Source organism: Botrytis byssoidea (assembly GCF_014898295.1).
Source record: "Botrytis byssoidea strain MUCL 94 chromosome Unknown BBYS_040, whole genome shotgun sequence".
In the NCBI taxonomy this organism is placed as follows: Eukaryota; Fungi; Ascomycota; class Leotiomycetes; order Helotiales; family Sclerotiniaceae; genus Botrytis; species Botrytis byssoidea.
The window spans coordinates 154,548-175,505 of NW_024065881.1; the positions used below are offsets into that span (position 1 = coordinate 154,548).

Genomic DNA, 20,958 nt, shown 5'->3' on the forward strand with positions numbered 1-20,958 from the left:
GCCTCTTAACTTCAAATTTATACTCGAAACCCTTTCAAAATATTGCAATATATTTCTCCTTTGAAATTTCCAAAATCTTCTGCAAATATTATTTCATTTCTATTCTATAATGTAAGCCGTCTGCCGCCCCCTCCCCCGCCTATTAACCCTGAAGCCTCCGGAGGGCCAGCTAAGTGTTATGCCGATTGAATTATAGTTATATCATTGCAAAACTTCCTCAAGTCTGCTAAGATTCTTCAGGGAATGTCTTCACACTCCATGAGCCATGTTCTTATTCAAAGATGCAAATAGTCCAACGGAGCACCATCTGATTGAATTATACGATGCAACAAATGGGAGCAAGCCCCCAAAGCCCCATAGCTCGCTGCGCTCGAAGATTTAGCTTCTGTGGCTCATTCGAAATTCGGACCATTGAGGATCTCCATCGTCCATACGAGCTACGAGGTATTCTCATTAGCTTCTTCATTGGACATTCGGTACTCTGTTCTGTTCGTCATTCTTCACTTCCAATAGAGTTGATGTTTCCCCAATGTTTCATAGTGTATGCTTTTGATAGGTAGATCAATGCAAGCTGATAACCAATTATTTTGAGGCAACTACTCGTACGTACGTGCGTGTGTGTGTAATATGTATATCGTATATCGTATTGGAAGGTAGGTAGGTAGAGGTAGGTCATGTGAAACGAGAGAGAAAGGACAATGACAATCAATGAGCAGGGAAAAAGGGGGGAATTGGTCTCAATATGGTTCATGCTATCTATCGATTGGTGAACTTCGGAGTCGGGGTAGAGAGTAATTAGCAGAGTAGCAAGAGTAGGCTAGTCGTAGGGGTAATTGATTAAATTCAAGGCACCAAAGGGATTCGATTGGTTGAGATGAAGAATTATGGAACCGCTCTATGCCATTTTAGGAGAAATGCTGCAGTGATCACCCAGTCAGATAGTTCCAAAAGCATCTCAACCAATGATAATTCCTAATTCCCCCGGATTAATAACGGATATCATTATCCTTATCGAGGGATTTCTCTCTCTTTTTTATCTATTTTATCTATTTTATCTTTTTTATCTTTTTTATCTTTTCCATCGTGGGTTTCGTACCTTGCAGACTCCACTCTTTTCCACTCTAACTGGTTATCTGTGGTTGGGGGGAATCCTTGAATATTGAAGGAAGTGAAAGGAAGCAGAGAAGTGAGAAATGAGAAATCGGTATGCGCGGAATAATTCATTTTGCTTCATATCAACAAACTAGACCATGAAATGCATCTTTCCATCCATTGATTATGAATATTGAAATGGCCATGAAATAACTTCTCCTAAGAATACTCCTCCCTTTACGTTGTCCTCAGTAACATCAAACACCCAAAGACATTTCTTCTTGCTTGGCTTCTTCCCCTGCATGGTAACTTTACATGATCAGCCACCCAACAGCCACCCAACAGCCACAGAACGGTACGAGCAGACACAGAACACAGACTAGGTCCACCCTAAACTTGTCTCACTTCATTACACCACTGCTTTGCACTGCACTGCACTCCACTCTTCAATCATTCAATCATTCAATCATTCAATCATTCAATCATTCAATCATTCAATCATTCAATCATTCAATCATTCAATCATTCAATCATTCAATCATTAAATCATTCATTCATTCGCTATCTATTCACCACTCACTTCCTCGACTTACCCTCACCTCAATCTTTTCCTGGGCAAAGAGATCTTCAAACGCTCAAACGCTCAAACGCTCATACTACGCTCGTACGAACATCACTCTCTACTTTTGTTCATCACTTCTTTCGCAACTAATACCTCTCTTCATCCCATCAAACCCACCGTTTCTACTTATAAAACAGACATCCGAGCTCAGAATCCTTCAGAAGAAGACCATTGGAATAGAAGCTGGACTTTGCCACAATTCCACATCTCACATTGGATAATTCGAGAGAGGGAGAAAGAAGCAAAGTTGTACACACACACACACTCACTCACTCACTCACACACTTTCACTCAACATTCGTTCTTGATTGCAATTTTGTCATTCGTTTTTGATACCACGATTTATCTCCACAATCGCATTTGTACCGCGGAAGAAAAGAAAGAAACTCAATTTCGACCGCCAACTTCCGACCAATTCCTAACGACCCCCATACCAATTTCAAGGTACCTGTCAAAGGACGATCAAACCCGCGCGCTTCAGAGTAACACAATCGGGAAGACTTCTCACCAAAAAGAAACAACAATTCCTTTTTCATTTGTATCAATCAAGTCAAGCGATGTCAATTTGATCTTCAATTAACAAGATTTTGATACTGCTAATTGACTTGGTTCAATTCAAATCGCATGAATAGTGAATATTCTGGTCGCATTCGCATTCATTTCCACCTTCTCGTGAATTTGTCACAGATCAACAAAAATATGATTCAACAATAGAAACGGCCACTCTTTACCATTTCTATTGTCGTTCCTTGCTCAGCTTTAAGCCACGGTCGACCTGAGAACTGTTATCCACAATCCTACTGTCGTTGACGTTTGTGTCCGTTACCCGTTTATTCGACCTTTACCATCCAAGACTAATCGTTGTCTTACCTTTTTCATATCCGTCCTCGATTGATATCATCCATACGACCAGGTACATGAATACTTACTCGATATATCAATTGTACACCACCCTCACTTAACCTGCACAAGTCGACACTTCGCAGGCGGAGAACGACAAGTGCATTAAATATAACTCTACGTTCATTATATCGAAGAGAATCACTCATTGCGCAATATCCAACAAATCCTTCAAGGTTACAATTCCTTCTCTTCTAGCCAGGTGCTTCGACATTATATCAATTGTCATCGTGGCAGAGCCAAACGAATTTAATTAAAAGACATACCCTTTACTTTTTCAAATATGGGGATTTTTTCAAGACGTGTGAATAAAGACGACCTACGTCCTGAGCAGAAATGGGACTTTATTGTAAGCTTTGGAATGTCATTGGAAATGGGGAGTTACTAATTATCTTTACAGAGTCTCAATGATTTTAAATCCACATCCTGTCTCACTCCTTTCGCATATGCATATCTTTGGATTTCCTTGGTTATATCTACCGCCGTTTATGGTGTAGATACTTTTACCGCTGTTAACCTTTTAGCTTTCAATCGGTGGTCTGGTGAAATCCAACCAATTATTCCTCTCAATGTTTCGAAATGGATCTTTTCTGGATGTATCATTGCTTCCTGGGTTAATATTGGATTCGAACATTTACGAGCGTGGAGAGTTATGCGACGAGGAGCTGTTGCCGAAAGTTATTTGGACAATCTTGCTGTGCGACTTGAAAGTATTAAAATGGGACAAACTGGTCGAGGTTGGAGAAGATTCTTGGTCTTTGCCGAATTGACAAAGTCCAAAAAGGGTACCGAATATGTTGCGCTATTTACATATTTCGCTTTTCAATGTACGTCGCAAAAAGATGCCCATATTTTCATTACTAACATTTATAGCTTGGATTCGTGTTGTATTCTGTCAAGGACCTCGTCAAGTCATCAACGCATTAACTCTGTACTCAGTGTTCCATGCAAAACTCGATCCTACTGAATCCAATGATGTTGGAGATGCCCTCTTAACGTTTTTCAAGAAGGTTGGAATCCTTGCAGAACAAGAACATCAACAAGCAGTGATCTTGTCTGGTATGATCTTCACACTTGTCATTTGGATCTTTTCCGCACTAAGTCTTATCCTCGCAATTTTGTTCTATCTACTGTTCTTATGGCATTATATTCCAAATCACGATGGTGGACTTACAGGCTATTGCGAGCGAAAGATTAATGAACGTTTGACAAAGATTGTTAGTGCCAAGGTCAACAAGGCTATCGAGGAAGAGGAAAGAAAACGAACCAAAGCAGAACAAAAGGCAGTAAAGAAAGGAGAGAAAGTTTCTGGACGTCAAGCTACTATTCCAGCACTTTTCGATTCGAAAGAAGATGATAAACTTCCGGATATGCCTGTGCTCAATAGAGCAGATACAATGACAACCCTACCACAATATACATCACGACCAGGTACCCCAAGTAGTAATCTTCCACAAACAGCCAGTTTCGAACTTGAGAAATTGGACCAAAAACGACTATTACCTGGACGATCTGTCACAGGGTCAAGTTATGCTTCAAATGCTCCCCTTATGGGTAATGCAGGTGAAATGGGAAGAGTACCGGACTTACCATCACTTGATACGGATATGCCATTCCCCGCTCCACAAAGAACGAATACTGGAGGATCTCAAGGTAGTCAATGGCAACGTGGTCCACCACAAGGTCCTCCTCAAGGTCCGCCAAGAATGCCATCTGCAATGGGTGATCGTGGGTTTACAGCCAGTCCATTTTCTTATGCTGATGGACGAAATACACCTGGATTTCCTGGACCACAAAGACAAAATACAATGGATTCTTATGGAAGACCAATTCCTCGATCACATACACCCATGGGTCCTGGTCCAGCTCCATCAATTGGAAGACGTACACCATTCGATCCTGCTATGCAAAATACCCAAAATCGTATGATGTCTCCAGCATCAGAATATGGATCAGAATATGGAAGACAAACACCATTCAATCCAGCACTTCAAAATCAAGGCCGACCAGCACCAGCTCCAGGGTCAGAATTTGGAGGACCAAGGCCACCATTCAATCTCTATAATGATCAAGGAAGATCATCTCCAGCTCCGGGATCTGAGTTTGGTGGTCCAAGACCACCATTCAACTATAATCAACAAGGACGTTCATCACCAGCACCTGGACCTGACTTCAGTCGTAGAACACCATTCGACCCAGCTCTCCAAAACAATGGACGTTCTTCTCCAGCTCCATCAAATATGGGTCAAGGATATGGACAAAATACACGAAGTCCGCCATCAACAAATCCAGCCGGGTATAAACCATTCAATCCCAACTCCATCAATCCAACATTAGCATCACCAGTCGAACAAGAAGAAGAACACCAGCATGGTTTCGATTTTGGTACGGGCACATCAAATCCACCTCGAGTTAGAAATTTAACGGAACCTGTTTCAAGGGCTACGACTACGGGACCAGAACAAATGAGATCTCATGGAAATCGAAACGAAGATTATGGAGATGAGGAAATGGGATCTATTTCACCTCCTAGAAGAGCTGCTACGGAAGTTGGTGAATTTAACCCAGATCCAAGAACGAATCTAAATCAAGCTCACCAAAGACATGGCTCGGAATCTGGTTCGGGATTGGGATCTGCACCATGGGGAGGTTATCGATGAGAGGTGTTTTGAATTTAGGGGTTTTGAAGGATTGAGAAAGGGCGTTCAATTTGGATTGGATTGTATATTTAAAGCGAAATGCTGATAGGGGGTGTTTTTAAGCGGCGATGAATTACATACTTGGTGGTGTTTTGAGGTGGTTTTTGGTGTTTATAGGAAGGATGTTTATATTTATTCACTTACGTTCTTTATGAAGATATTTGAAAGGAGAAGATGGGGAAAAATAGATTTATATACCACATGTATGTAAAATAGGGAATTCACCGCTCGTGAGGTGGTGGTATCATATCTGGGGGAGAGATGACATGTGGATGTTTATATGATTTGGTGGATTGAAAGATGGATTGACGATAGTAATGAAGAATTACTGAATTGGAGCCGGTGGAATGAATCGATGATTTTGTAATGAGGTGAGGTGGTTCCTAGGTAGATAGATAGATACCTTTGAGATACCTAGCTTGCAGAGATGAAATGATACCTTACTTTAATCTTTTTTGTTTCTTTGACTATTATTTTTGATATACCTACGTTGTTTGTATCGTGTTTATGAGAGTGAATTGGAAGTTGGATTCTGATATTTCTATTATTAGATGACTATCTATGTAGTTATATATCTATGTACATCTATCTGTCTATCTAATAGACTTCCAAGGTTATATGTTGTACCTAGGCTGATTAAATAAATATATATAAAAAAGCCAAAAATTCATTATAATGCATTTCATGCATACCTGACTTTCTACAGGATCTAGTGAGAAGCATGGATAGGCTAGGGATTGAAAACATGCAGAGATTATATCAGATTGATTTGATTTTCTTAGGGGCTACCTACCTAGGTACCTAGGTAGCTATGGATGGAAGAGCTCTATCATGGATCATAGAAGACCTCGGGAACTCCTATTCGTACGTACGTACTAACTAGGAACTCGTTCCTTCTATTTTAGTATTATGTAAACTAGGTATACCTAGGTACCTTTTAACATAGGTTATACGCATTTGTTTATGTGGTGTGGTATGTGGTATGTGGTATGTGGTATGTAGTATGTGGTATGTGGTATGTGGTATGTTAGGCGTGCGTTTTGTGTATTTGAAGGGAGGGAGGAAGGAAGGTATATAATAATGATACTCTCGGTCTGATATTTTATTGTTATACAGTACTAGACCACTTATATCCGCCCCCCCCCACTTATTTATGATATTACATATTGCATTACCCTTTTTCAATATTAAATATTAAATCAATTAAGAATTATAAAATTATTAAATCTGAATAGATAAATAATGTATTCTTATATTATTGATATATATAAAAATTATTTCATTATTAATTCTCAATCTATCAATATTTAATATACCAGTTATTCGCTATAATATAAGCTTTAATTCTAAAAGGTATACTAGCTTCTAAATTATTAAATAATTCTTTATTTAATATATTCTAAGTTATTTATAAACAATTTTTTAGCTTTTAACAAATATATTCTGATTTGTTTTTATTAATAATAATATTAGGAAATATTTTATATATTCTTATTTTTAAAACTTATTATATATACTTTATAAAATTGAAATCAAGATAATAAGGAGGTTAATTCTTCAATAAAAAAATCTCCTTTTTTTGAAATCAATTTTATATCTTATAAGCACAATAAATAAAAGTATTATTTTATATAAATTTATATTCTAAATTAAGCTTTTTGAAAATAGGGTTTATTTTAGTTTTAAGAATCTCGAAATAAGATTTGGTGTTATATCTATATTTCGTATTCTCAAAATCCTTATTTATTATATATAAATTACTTTTTCTAATATTCCAAAAGCTTTTTTAATATATAATCTTTATATTTTTATTTTTATTATATATTTCAATTATTTCTGAATTCTATTTCTGAAAATTAGTATAAAAATATTATTCTAATCTTTTTCCTTTTTCTTATTTTATAGAGTATTTATTTAATTATATAATTAGATTTTATTTTTTAATTATTAATTCTCTATAAGTTAGATATTATTTAAACTATTTAGCAATATATATTAATATAAGTTTTAATCTTTTTTTATATTTCTAATTAATTATATTATATTTAATCAAATCCTTTTAATAATTCTAATACTATAATTAAGTCTAATCTTTTAAATAATCTATTTATATATAGTTTTCGAAAATAATTATATATATTATAATAACATTTGTTTATTTCGTTTAATATATAATTTAGATTAATTAATATGTAATAGGTATATATTATTATTGTATATTAAATTTTGTAAGAAAATATATTATATAATTCTATAAAAAAATCCAAGATTCTTTACAATTCAATAGAAATTAAGGTCTTTCTCTATCTTACTAATTATTTTGTTATATATATATAAAATAAGATATTTATAAGAATTATTTTATATATTTTTAATATATTATATATTATAAATTGAAAGTATAATTAAAATAATAAAATGTGATTATGGGAGTGTAATGTGTGAAAAAATGTATTTTGTGGAGTTTCGACTAATAGAAGTGCACGGTGACTGTAGAATTCGCTACGGGAGTATAGTATAACAATGCGAGTGTTATGGTAATCTCTTTCTTATAAAGATTTACATATTTATTGGGAGGGTAATGATTGCCTGCCTGGTGTTTATAATAGGTACGTACTCATGGATACTCGAGTGCACTTGCACTTTTTGTTAAAAGTTATGAGGTTATTTGAAGGGGTGGATTGGAATGGAAGCTTTGTTTGAGTAGGTAGGTAGGTAGGTAGATAGGTGTTGAGTTGAGGAAGTTGGTTTGGGTGGTTTTTTTCATTGGAAATTGGGGGGGGTTTTTTGGCTTTTTTATTATTAATTCTTTTTTGAGAAGGGGGGGAGAATGATATAACTTATAATTTACAGTGAGGGTTGAATGGATTAGAACGTAGATAGATGTTCATGAGATCGATATCGTAGTCAAATTCAGAGTCTCCAAGAGATGATGAAATCTTATGCTTGAATGAATGTATAGGTAGGAATGAGATGGAGATATTGGGTTTGTTGGTGTGGTGATATGTATGTATGTATGTGGATGTGGATATTTATATGTATGGTAGTGGTGATGGAAAATCTTCTTCTTTTTCTTTTTTGTTTATTTTAGAGAGAAATAGGATTGGATAGGATAGGATAGGATAGATAGAGGGAACTGAGTGATTGGATTGGGTGATTGGATTAATGGGTTGATTTGAAGATTGTGTGGATTATGTAGGTAGGTGTTGAATATTATTAGGATGAGATGGATGAGATGGGATGCGATGATGAGAATGGAAAGTGAGTGAGTGAGTAAATGAGTAAATAAGTAAATAAGTAGTCTAAGTAGGTAGCTAGATGAATACTATACTCTGAGAGAGGAAAAGAGTAGAGAGATGAATATGATGTATTTGGAATGGAAGTAAGCATTTGGGTTGAGATTATGATTATAGTTATGATTTGGGGATTCTTTTTTATATAAGAGATTGTAAGGAGATGGATAGTAAGGGAGGGAGGGAAATGAGGGGGATGAGTAGGTAGACGAGTGGGTGGGTGTTAATTATATTATAAAATAGATGGTAATTCTTTACGCTGATTAGATAGGATGAAATGAATGGGGGAAATTTCGTATCGTTTTGATTTGTTTTGATTTGGTAGGTGTGGAATGCAGGCCTGTTATGATAATGATGTTTATTTATTATTTATTATTTATTATTTATTATTTATTATTTATTATAGGCTGAGTGGATGGTAATCTATCTGATTGATTGATTTACTTTTCCAAATTACAGTATGAGTTGTAGATACCTACCTAGGTCATCTCATCATCTTTCTTTCCGGTCGATCGATGATACTTTGAGAATTCTTTGATGCTGTTTCTGAGTTCTGAGAGAGGAACTTTTGTACGGGATTTGATTTATGATAGTAGGAATGTGGATAGGAAATAGATGTACTTATTAATTCAAGGTTCATAGTACTATATCAACTTTAAGAATTCTGATTAATGTTTATATAATATAGGTAGTCTCTATGTAAGCGAAAAAAAACAGGCGGAAATTGAGTATATTTTCAAAGGACTTCTTTAGTAGATCATAAATCTACTTCAAATAGAATATTAAACTTTGAAAAAAGCAAACGAAAATTTGAGTCTTCTTTGTATCAATATTAAATAGTTAAATGATTTAATATTATATCAAAAAAAGATCTTAGTTGTTAAAGTTCTTTCAAATAATAATCAATTCCCGCTTGTTATTTTGCTGATGTAGAGGTAGCCTCGGTAAAACTTACTAATTCGCTGTCTGTATTATGTTTCGTCTCGATTACCTACTTCAGATCGCTTGGGGTCGCTTGTGATTTTATTTGAATAGTGAGTTTTTAAGGGGTAAGTAGCTGTAGAGATAGAAGTTAGAGGGTGTATTTGAATCAAATCGATAGTATTGCTTTTTGAGGTTAAGAATGAATATTTATTCTAGGAAAAGATGGGTTTGTACTGGTAGTAGTATAAAAATAGATTTATATATCTCTTGTTTTACGAATTATAAACATATCTAACATTTCTATAAAAAAATATGTTCAGGAATACACGCAATTATCTCTTCCCCCCTCCCCCCCCCCAAAATCCTAGCCCGTGCATCCAATCACAGAACTCGATAGACATCCAGAACACAACAAGTAAATTCTGAAACCGCTCAATTGTTCGCGAGATCACATCACATCACTGGATGTGCGCTTAAAATTAAAGTTTCATGATTTTCGTAAAGGCTTCAGACTACGCTAGTAACTTCCACTACACAAGCTGTAGCTGCATCTTCATAGCGCTGCTGATCCACGATCGGGAAATATTCAGCGTGCAGCATGCATGCGCTGTGGCAAAGGGCAAAAATGACGCATAGTAGAGAGTCTTTCTATGGTGTCTAAGAACTCGGGATGAGCGTACCGGCGACACCGCGTCTTTTTGTTGGGCGTGGAAATGCTTGTTTGTTGCTAGTGGTTTGATGAACTTCTTGTTATCTATCTTTGGGTGGTTTGGTTGCTGCTTGTATCATAGTAAGCAATTAGTCGGATAGTCTCAAACCTTATCGAGACCAACTGGTTGAATACTGGTACTGCATCCATTCAGTGTTTTACTGTGATGAAGATTTATGACAATAATATATTTTTTGATATTCCCATAACCCATTTGCCTCATCTACTGACTAGGCACTTAGCCACGTCCCCCCTTTTATCCTCACATCGCTCTCCCCCCTCTTCCTCACCATTTCCCTCTCGCTATCATTCTCGTAATCCTCTCCTGCAAATACCACCGGCCGTCCGTGATCAAACTCTTTACTGATCGTGGGCGCGGGACTACTAACTGTTTCTGCTAACTCTAACGTTTGCATATCATCTGCATCATCGTGTTTGATGGAAATATCGGTCTGTATGCCGATCTTCAGGGCCATGCGATTCTTGGGTGGTAGATAGGTGTTGGGAAGGACGGATACCTTGGCGATTAATTCGGCCATGGACATTTCGATGTTGAGTTTAACGATGTAGGCGAGGGGATGGAATTGCATGTATCTGATTATGGTGTTAGTTTTTAATCTGTACGAGAGATTACAAGATAAAGGGGAAAGAGACAAAAGATGCAGGATATTTGAGGACTGGGGTGACTTACACAAAAGAATTTTTCAAACTCATCATTCCGATAATTAACGCATCCATACTCAAGGAAAAAACCACCAGTACAGCATTAAACTTAATCAAGGTCTTGTATTTTTGCAAGCCATTGCCCACAAGCTTGCTGTACACCGTTTTCATAAAATAGAGGTTTAATAGTGCATCCACCAAAAGATAAATGCTTTTCTCGCATCGATCCCAGACGTCATTGATGCGAATAAATCTTTCTGAAATTTGTAGTCTGGCCGGAATCCAGATGCAGTAAACGGAAATGTTGATCATTGTGATGATCACTGCGACGGCAATTTTAAGATGAAGTGCTTTCTTTTTGACGGTGAAGAGAATGCTGATTCGATTTACTATAATCTGGAGGAGAAATTGAACCTGTAAAGCCCAGAGAGTGAGGATGCAGAAAAAGAATGCGAAACTGTATTGTTTTAGAGGGTGATAAATAGGTTGATCGAATGCTGGAATATATACCTTGGGGGAATAGTTTCAGCATCATACAAATGAAGCCAGCAGATGATTGCAAACGCCAAACACACAGCGAGTTCGGACCATATCATTACCACGTAGGGTGTATGCACTCGAGTGATTCCATAACGTTGTCGAACGCGTCTTGTTTGCTTATATGCCGTCCATGCTGTTAACCATCCAAAACCAAGAGTCCATCCAAAAGCAATCGATGCGATGGCTAGGTCAGCGCTCGTCGTAGGTTGGGCCACATAATTTGAAGACAGTAATGTGAGCATGATAATGATTGATGTCGTGAAGCCTTCACCGAAGCTGGATCATCTCTGGGTGGGGCTCAATGCAATAATGAAATCGAATGAACGCCTAGAACGAGGAAATAATGGAGAAACCACAGGAAATAATGAAAGTAATATAATAGGATTTATCTCAGGGTAACGGACGTTGATACAAGGTCTAAGACTACTTTGTATATAGTTCTTGAATCGAAGTGGAAGTTTCTTTGAGATCGATTCAGGAACCAGATGTCAAAAGAGATCAGCTAAAACTCTATGGCAATCAGTAATCACATAGTGTTTGGTTTCTGGGTGCATGCCATACCTGTGAAGATTTTTATGAAACAGGGGTCAGGATGAGGCGACGCTCTGGGCCTTGATTTAGAGTTCACCTCAAGGAATATCCAGATCTCTGGGATTTGAACTCTTTTCATTATTACACTTCTGCCATCCCGGTGCCATGCAAACTTTCGTTTCCATTGTATTGGGTAGCCCCCCTTTTTTTTGGGTAGGGATTTCCCCGAAGGCAGATCCCCCGGGAACTTTGACAGGGAATTTTGAGTACATGTCCACTTGAATCTTAGAATATCATATACCAATTGAAGATTCGTTCATCTGCAAGACAGGCTATCCCAAAAGTCAATACTTTGAATTCCTTCCCGACTACCCATGTGGCGTTGATCGTCGAGTATCTTGACCATCATGGACCGTTTTATGTAAAGAACCACTTTGACATATTTCAATCATTTCCTCGGGGGAACTGATTATCACTTCGTAATCTCTTAAATATTGATTGATTCCGATTCTTTATTTTCCATTACCGACAAGCGAGCTGGTTCCAAACAAGGCTGAATGACCTTCCGAGAGGTTCTAGGAACAATCTCTTGCAAGTTACATGTTTCAATGTTGACGTGCTAAGGGAAGTTGTAAATTGAACGGGCAGTTCTCGTATAATTCAAGGATGTTTGCTTGCTCGCATTGATAATGGCCTAGCGTATGTGTCGGAGAAATTTTCTAGCTTGCCAAGAGATCAGACTTTGGGCAGAAAGTGGGTTGGTAAACGCCATGACCTTCAAGTCCACATACTGAAGAATGGAGATCTAATACTCGATTCTTGAACAATATCGAAATATCGATGAAAAATTCTTTACCTCCACTCTACTCAGCCATAAGCATAACCGGGGAATGGGATTAACATTGAGCATGGATCGGGTGAAGGCCAATCATATGTGAAGATCCCAACAAGACTTTCAATTGGGTCAATCCAATAAAGTATAATTTTTTAGTAAGTACAGGCATGATGCTACTTGTGAAATCATGCGGAGGTTAACCAGTGTTCCAAGATCACACACGTAGATTTCAAAGCAGCGTCTCAACTATACCTAATGCCTTCGGTGGCAATCTATCGCGTGTTGGCCGAATGGATAAAAATTTCATTCTCACATTTCAATTGAGCCCTCTTTGCTCCTCACTCACCAGTGCACACGAACACGTTCAGACGGATCCATACCTCTCCTTTCATAGGATGAAGAGCTGCCAAAAACCATCGCGATAAGTATCTTTTTTGGTAACACAAAAAGTGTATGGATTGTGAAGCAGCACTTCAACCTTGTTACCTGCTGTCGCTCTATATATTCACGGACAATCAAATTGAGCGAGATGTTTGCCATTCCTCGGTATTCCCTTGAGCCAATAATAACCAAGAGCCGAATTAGAAGCGGAGCTAGCCAGTAAATCAGAATAGCTGAAGTGGTCCAGCCGCCCCAGAGACGCTACGGACGGCTCGCAACGTGGACTCCACACTTTTCCAAGGCACTTCAAATTCTAATATATTTTATATAAACAGACCTTGCGCCAAGCATTTTGATATTTGGTGGCACCGTTCACCGAGTATTCATTGTGAGGTAAATTGCCAGCTGAATACCGAGAGGAAGCTCGGAGCATAATTTTTAATCTTAAAGTCTTGCATTACACGAGCCGAGATGCTGGATATCGATTTTGACATGTCCTGTAGCTCAACCTTAATTATAAGGTTCGCCAGTTGATCATGTCTCGTGTAACCGATATCCCTGCATCTTGCACAACCCTGTATCTTGCACAATTTGATTTGTTAAATTAAAAATCGATATTAAATTCAAATATTATTATAATGATTTTAAAATTTGTATAATAGGATCTTATATTTATTGGAAAATAATATTAGGAATTTGAAAGATTTGAAATATTCAATTAAATATTAATTGATTTTGAATAACAATATTTTAAAATATTAATAACAAAATAAAGCCTATATTAAAGTGAATTATATAATTAAAAATGGTTTTTTGTATTTTTTTATTTTATTATTATTAATTAAAAGTTTGAAATTTCGAAAAATATTAATAATCAAGTTTTATACTAGTTTTTAAATTTTTATATAATTTAAAAAAAAGAAAAATAATTTAAAAATACTTTTTAAAATATTATGAAATATTTATTTCGAGATTTTAAAAAATGAAATTGATATTTTAATTTAATTTATAAAACTTTATTTTTATATATTAGAAAAGATATAATATAATAATAATAAATAATAATAAATAATATTAAAATAATATATTATTTAGAAATTATAATTAATTATATTATAGAATAATATAAATAAGAAAAAATAATAATTAAATAATTCATTCTTATATTCAATTTAAAAGTTTACTATACATTTTTTTTAATCAAAAATATTGTAATTCCTTTTTTAAAAGAATTTTATTTCTAAAAAAGTCTTTAAATTTTATAATATTTCTAAGAAATTTATAATTTATATTCAATTTCAAATTCATTATATAATATTTAATACTAATTATTAATTATTAATTTGAAATTTAAATTTAATTCAAGATTTTCTTTCAAAAAATATTTGAATAAAAATTCTTTATTATTGATTATATAATTGTAATTTTTAAATATTAATATTTTTAAAATAAATTATTATATATATAAATATATAATAAAACAGATGTATTTTATTATTTGATTATTAATCTTAATATATAAATAATATATTATATAATTAAATTATATTCAAAATATTATTAATACTTAAATTATAAAAGATTTTTGTTTTAAAACAAATTATTTATTAAAACTCTTATTATATATTAATATAATTTCAAATTTTTGATATAAAACTTAGCTTTTTTGATTTCTTATATTAAAAGATCTTCAAATTTATAGAATATATTCTAAAAACAAACTTTTATTATTTCTATTATTAAATAAATTAATATATAATAATTTTATATTAATAGTTTTGATATCGAGATTTCTATTCAATTATCAATTATAATTATAATTTTATTATTTTATATAAAAAAAAATATTATAATATTCTTATTTTAATTTTTAATAGAATTTAATAATTGATTAATTATATATCATTTTTAGAATATTATTTTCAAAAGAAATAAAAGTGTGCAAGATGCAGGGTTGTGCAAGATGTAGTGATATCGGTTATACGGCGTAGCCAGTCAAAAGTTGAAGCGAGATTTATTATGAATTGGGGTATCCTGGGTAACATTTTTGCATACAACGTAGGTTTTCGTCAACCATGACATATACGAATTCTGCATGGAATTTTTCTAGGCAATGCTACAATGTCGATGCTAAACTACTCGCCACTGTAAGGATGAACGACTCGAAATGGCTTAGGCTCGGAGTACTCTATAAAGTCTAGACTCCGCGACGTACGAAAGCACATTTTGCAACCTAAGAGTTAGATTTCTTTTTTTTTTCCGTTGTATTCGTAAGAAAGATTAACAGATGATTAACGCAGCGCTTGATTGGTTTATGTGTAATGGGAATTGCGACTTTTCTCGGCTTTTAGGATGCAAATGTCGAAATCCGTTCACGGTATTGAATCTCATTCTCTTGCGGAACTTCGAGACATTCCACATTGCTCAAATCGAATATGGATTGGGATTTGTAGTGAGCACTTGTGAAAGCGTTCTGTTATATTACTTAGTGCACACTGTACTAGAACTTGGAACCGCAATCATCTCTTCGTCTATACCTTCATCGTTCCAAAGTCAAATTTCGATCAGTGCAACTGGAGATTAATTATCCCGTTTCTTTGACTGCATGCCTATCTACACTAACCTCCACTTTTGACATGGGAAGATGTAAGTGGTTTATAGCAGAATTCACTTGAATACTATGTCACTCTGCCACTTTCCCTGTGCCGTTTCCATATCCCAGATTTATCGTACGTTGAGCCGAGATTGTTGTGTTTTATTCATCTTTATTGATCCCATTACTCCAAACGTAGAACATCTCAGTCTACTCACACCTGTCGATTTCATCCGAGATAATTGTGTGAGACTCTGTTGATATGTATATGTGTATGACCGAAGTATCCGTGATCTTATTACAGCCGTAGATATGGCTCATGCCATGTAACCTTTCACCAGACCAGTCTGTTCTTCCCAAATCTAGTCATCAATGGGAAATAAAATGTAGAGGAAAACACATCCACATTCAATACTCCAACACCCCTCTCGATCAAGATTCCTGAAACATAATCTCTCAAAGCTGCAGGCCAAGAAGGAGTATCCCAGTATCTAGCTTTCAAACCCTTCTCGTTTGCTACGCTAACTTGTTCCCTAATCTTATCCAGCTGTGTTGAACTGAACTTCCACAACCACAGTCTGCCGATGGCTTTTGACATCGAAACACTAGCATAGTAAGAGTTCGTGTTATCGTAGAGAGAATTTTCAATATCCTTTAACGGAGCATCGAAGAATATATCGCGATAGGTGGTATTGGAGATTAGAAGGTCAAAAGGAGCGTTTCCGGAAGCGACAACTATAATTGGGGCCCAAGTGACGCCACTCGAGTGATTCCAGTGGGTAAGCCAATTCTTGGCTCGGAGTTTCTCAAGCTGTCGATTTACATATGGCCAAATATCACTACCATCGGATTTGAAATCCAGAAAGAGTGTAACAGTAGTGTTTGGACTGGATTGAAAGATGCCACTCCAGTCATTTCCATCTGAATGGGTGGAGCCATTATTCAAACTCTGAAGGATGGTAAATAAAGGTTCAATGTAAAGGCTTTGAAGTGTGCGGTCTTGTATCAGCGACCATGCAGAATGGCCTACTAAAAGATCGTCGTTCCCTGATTTTGTTGGGAGATATATGTCTGCTTCTACGCTAGTGCATCCAGCCGCCAAAGCTTCGAAAAGTGGGACAGTACGCCAATAATCGTTGTGTGAATGGCATGCTATTGGTGTAATGCCTTCGGTAAAATCTGATTTCCAAGGGGAAAGCAAGCTGATAGAATCTCCAGGCTTTCGCCAATCATCTACTATGGAACTGACTCTGTTCGAGGGAATTTGAGGTCTATGTCGACGAGGTAAGGTCAGAAGTAAAGATAACCATATCCTAAGAGAGACATGATTAAAATTTGAGGTCTCAGAGGATCAAGACTTTGAGCAAAAATACTTACAAGGTAGCGATAACTCCAAGCACAATCATGATACCAATGGTGCGAAACAATCGTCTCCTGAAACTGAATTTATCATGATCGTGTTGTATTTTTTCTTTTCCATTACCGCGGAGGAGCCCTTTCCAACTGCCATTGCGATGGCTAAAGCTATCGTCGGATGAACACGAAGAGCGCTCTTCATTTTCTTTAAGCTCTGAACCTGTTAGTTGTGGCACTCTCTCTCAAAATCACTGATGTACACACCAAATGGGTGATTTGCCATATTGCTAGCTCAATTGTCAAATCTTCTCAGCGAAATTAATGTGAAGATGCAACCAAAATTTTACCGAAGAAGAAGTGTATGGAGAATCTACTCTAAAATTCATAAAATCTATTGATTTAGAGAAGGAAATCTTTGAAAACATCAATAATGACGAGTTCCTAACGAAAGAGGAGATACGTCTTGCAAGTACCTCATATTCTTCTCCAAGGTATCAAAAATATAACCATAGTGACTAATAAACTTTCTCATTGTGCTTCTTGACAATGGTGTCACCTTGAAAATGATCTCTGCGCAGTTCACGAGACTCCTATAGGATGAATCCTCTCATTCTCATCTCATTCTCATCATCAGCTGTGAAGACTTGGCAAAAATAAGCCAAAATGTCGGGTTTGTTAGAGGACGTCAAGATATGCTTATGAGGTACAAGATCAAAAAATGGCCTGGAGAGCTTTATTTGAAACAACAAGTAAGCTTTCAAGGACCGCATATGTTGTGCACAATAATTGTCTGACCACCTTCTTGTATCAATTTAGATATGTGTTTTGACTTGGGGGTTTTTTCTGCCAACATGGGTGGCAGTGTGCCTTATGGCGTAAATCTTACCCATCCAATTATGCGAAACTCTGGCTCAGCCTTGAATCCTTCTACGTAAGTTGTGCGACCCTGATTTCAGTTGACTTTGCCATGATTACTTGCTTACTCGCTGTCAGGAATTTCGGGTAGCACTCGCTTAAACAACCGAGCTGCGAGGCTGAAACAGGACTTGTGTAGAAGTACTGTGTAACGGTCAATTGATGGATCAAATATATAGGCATCGATGGGTTTAGAAATTAGTGTTGCTTTAGGTACAGCAAATTTATGTCGGGATTTACTATCAATGCGATCAACTCATAGTCCAAGATATGTAATCAGGTAGTTTTTTGAGTTGGCCAACGTATTTCGATGGAACCTGGGCCGCAATAACTACGTCAACATTGAAATATACACGAAGAGAGTATTATGCTACGGAGTTGGTAAATTCTAACTTTATAGTCTCGCAAATAACAATAATAGAAAGCGAAAGTAATATGGTAAAAGGTAATTGAGAGTGCAAGATCAAAACTTATGTGTAAATTTGTTGAAGAAATTGAATTGAAGTCAGAATAATCGATACATAAACGAGTAGCCATAGAAAGAAAACAAAGTCTATATTGAAGCCACCCAAACTGTCCATAATTGCCCTAAGAAACCTTATGTGCCGTAACATACTGAAATCCTCTCGCTCTACACCACAACACACCTACAGAAAAACAAACTAGACGACATCTACCAACCATAAAATCCCAAAGTGTATCCATGAGCATTTAAGCCTTCCACTCGATAGAAACTGCTCTCTCAACCAATTCCTCCTCAGTCAAGTCCTCCTCAGTCAAGTCTTCTCCAGTGAAATCCTCTTCAGTCAAGTCCTCTTCAACCTCGTCTCTCTTGCTAGCAGGTGCACCAGTCCCAGTACAATAATCATCATTCTTATCACCACCAACGCAACCGGCGGCGCAGAATTCGAGGAGCTTAATATCTCCGTGCTCAATGCAGGCCCAAAGGGATTGCTTTACATACAGGTCTGAGGTCGGAAGGTTGTTTGCAAGTAGATTGGTGTTGATCTTGGTGATGTAATCGCCTATTTGGAAAATTGTTAGTGTGAATACTTTAATTTCTAGAACTGGAGATAATTTTTGCAGTGATAGATGATGAGAGAAATTGACACTGACCTCTTTTAAGAAGGTAGGTACCACAGTAGATACCACCGGTGTTGCAGCTCTTAGCGGCGACAATGCTAGAGAGCGCAGAGGCAAGAATGATAGCGATAGTGGATAATTGAACCATTTTGAAGATCTAGGATATGAAGATAGTGTTTGGAACGAAAGTTTATCGTTGGTTTTGTGCTTTGCGTTGGATTTGTAAGAGAGAGGTTTTTATAGTTGATGATGAGGATAGAATTGGATCATCAGTGAAGGATATCCCCTTATGTATCTCTGCAGTGCAGTCGCCAAGCATAGATTTAGGTCAAGAAGATGATTCTCAAGCCTCAATGTCCAGAAACAAAATAAAATTGGCTCGGATCCTGTGAAGGGCTCAGCATGAACAGGAGCATCGAATGAAACTTACAACCATCATATCATCTTGGCAGTGATAGAAGTAATATTACATCAACGTGATTGTAGCCCCAAGAATGAGATGATCTTGTCGCCTCGGGGGACTCACTAGAGGCCATAAGGGTGAACATAGTAACATTTACATCCATGCAGGTAGATTGTACCTCATTTATCTGAGAACTTCAAAGCAATTGAGTGACGAGGTACGATTTAGCTATAGCAGATACAGTGAGTTGTTTCCGGCAGGCTTGAATAAAGAAAGCTCAATACATATACATAAGCCATTTAAATCATTCTTGCCTACCACTAGGCAAATTATAACCTAGTCCACCTTTCTATATATTCGTTCATCTCGCAGATCTCTTGAATTCGGGATTTCAATATATCCTTTCAGTAAACTTTCAATCGAAGCTCGGATCAACACGAATTACAATGAAGAAGGCAGATTTCCCAAATCACCTGGGGTCAAGTGGGCTTTCGTCTTACAAATTATAATGGCATAGATACTTGTAGCATTACTACTGTAACCCCATTGGAAAAGCGTGTTTAACGAGTTTTTCTTCAACAACTCTAGCGACTAAAGTTGAAATAAAGTTTAATTTAGTCAAAATGGATTACTAGATGACTCGACGTAGCTGAATGGAGGATTCGCATATTTTACGTTTAATGCATTAAAACTCTGCTATTTTTATTCAGTTCTCTTCCACATGATGGATCCCTCACAAGCAAGTGGTGCTTCTTCGATTTCGACCTGTAAATTTCAGGATCATGATGATTATGTTGTTTGGAAACGAGTGTAGATATTCGGGAGTGTTATCTTATATTGTTCTATGCAGAGACGTCGAACATGCGATTCCCAATCGGTTCTCCAGAAGGTATACCGTGCCGTTTCAATAAGCATGACTCGCTTATTCTCCAGGATATTCGAAATAAATCGTGAGGCCTTGGCATAAGCCACCTAAGGGGCACTGCACGTCTTACCGTGGGACAATCCTTTATAGTCAGCCGTAATGTTACACAGTACGGCGCAAATGCCTACTTGTATCTACTCGGTAAGCTTACATGGTGTCATGATCTACAGCCTCCACAATCTCACGATCTGTCGAAGGTAGTATTTTCCTATGCCTCATGTCTTGAATCCATCGAATCTTGTAAATATGAGACTCGAGAGTAATTACTCTTGCATAATTCTGCCGATACTGAAAATTGCCAGGCGCTTGTGAAATAATCGTGAATCATGAGGTTCGGGTTACACATCATGATGGATTTTCTACTTAGAAATCTGGTTCCGAATGCAGCCATTTTTAGTCTAATCCACGATTTCATGAATCGGAGATAGCTTCCCACGAGCGTTGTCATTTTGCACCGCCGAACCCTCGAAATCTTGATATCTCTCAAGTATTGT

At 36.6% G+C, this 20,958-nt stretch overlaps 4 protein-coding genes across 4 annotated transcripts; 1 reads left to right on the forward strand and 3 right to left on the reverse strand.

Annotated features, from left to right (window-relative positions):
• Positions 1-2,897: 2,897 nt before the first annotated feature.
• Positions 2,898-5,274, forward strand: EAE97_011699 (uncharacterized protein; the record flags this gene model as incomplete). Its single annotated transcript, XM_038882214.1, has 3 exons — positions 2,898-2,963; positions 3,015-3,441; positions 3,488-5,274. 3 exons carry the CDS (start codon positions 2,898-2,900, stop codon positions 5,272-5,274), a joined length of 2,280 nt encoding a protein of 759 aa, XP_038726962.1.
• Positions 5,275-10,469: 5,195 nt separating this feature from the next.
• On the reverse strand, positions 10,470-11,684 carry EAE97_011700 (uncharacterized protein; the record flags this gene model as incomplete). The annotated part of the gene is made up of 3 exons (XM_038882215.1): positions 10,470-10,833; positions 10,931-11,359; positions 11,413-11,684. 3 exons carry the CDS (start codon positions 11,682-11,684, stop codon positions 10,470-10,472), a joined length of 1,065 nt encoding a protein of 354 aa, XP_038726963.1.
• Positions 11,685-16,116: 4,432 nt separating this feature from the next.
• Positions 16,117-17,421, reverse strand: EAE97_011701 (uncharacterized protein; the record flags this gene model as incomplete). The annotated part of the gene is made up of 3 exons (XM_038882216.1): positions 16,117-17,095; positions 17,160-17,352; positions 17,403-17,421. The coding sequence occupies 3 exons, from the start codon at positions 17,419-17,421 to the stop codon at positions 16,117-16,119; spliced, it is 1,191 nt and encodes a 396-aa protein (XP_038726964.1).
• A 1,343-nt stretch (positions 17,422-18,764) lies between these two features.
• EAE97_011702 (uncharacterized protein) lies at positions 18,765-19,284 on the reverse strand (the record flags this gene model as incomplete). The annotated part of the gene is made up of 2 exons (XM_038882217.1): positions 18,765-19,078; positions 19,170-19,284. 2 exons carry the CDS (start codon positions 19,282-19,284, stop codon positions 18,765-18,767), a joined length of 429 nt encoding a protein of 142 aa, XP_038726965.1.
• Between the last annotated feature and the right edge of the window lie 1,674 nt (positions 19,285-20,958).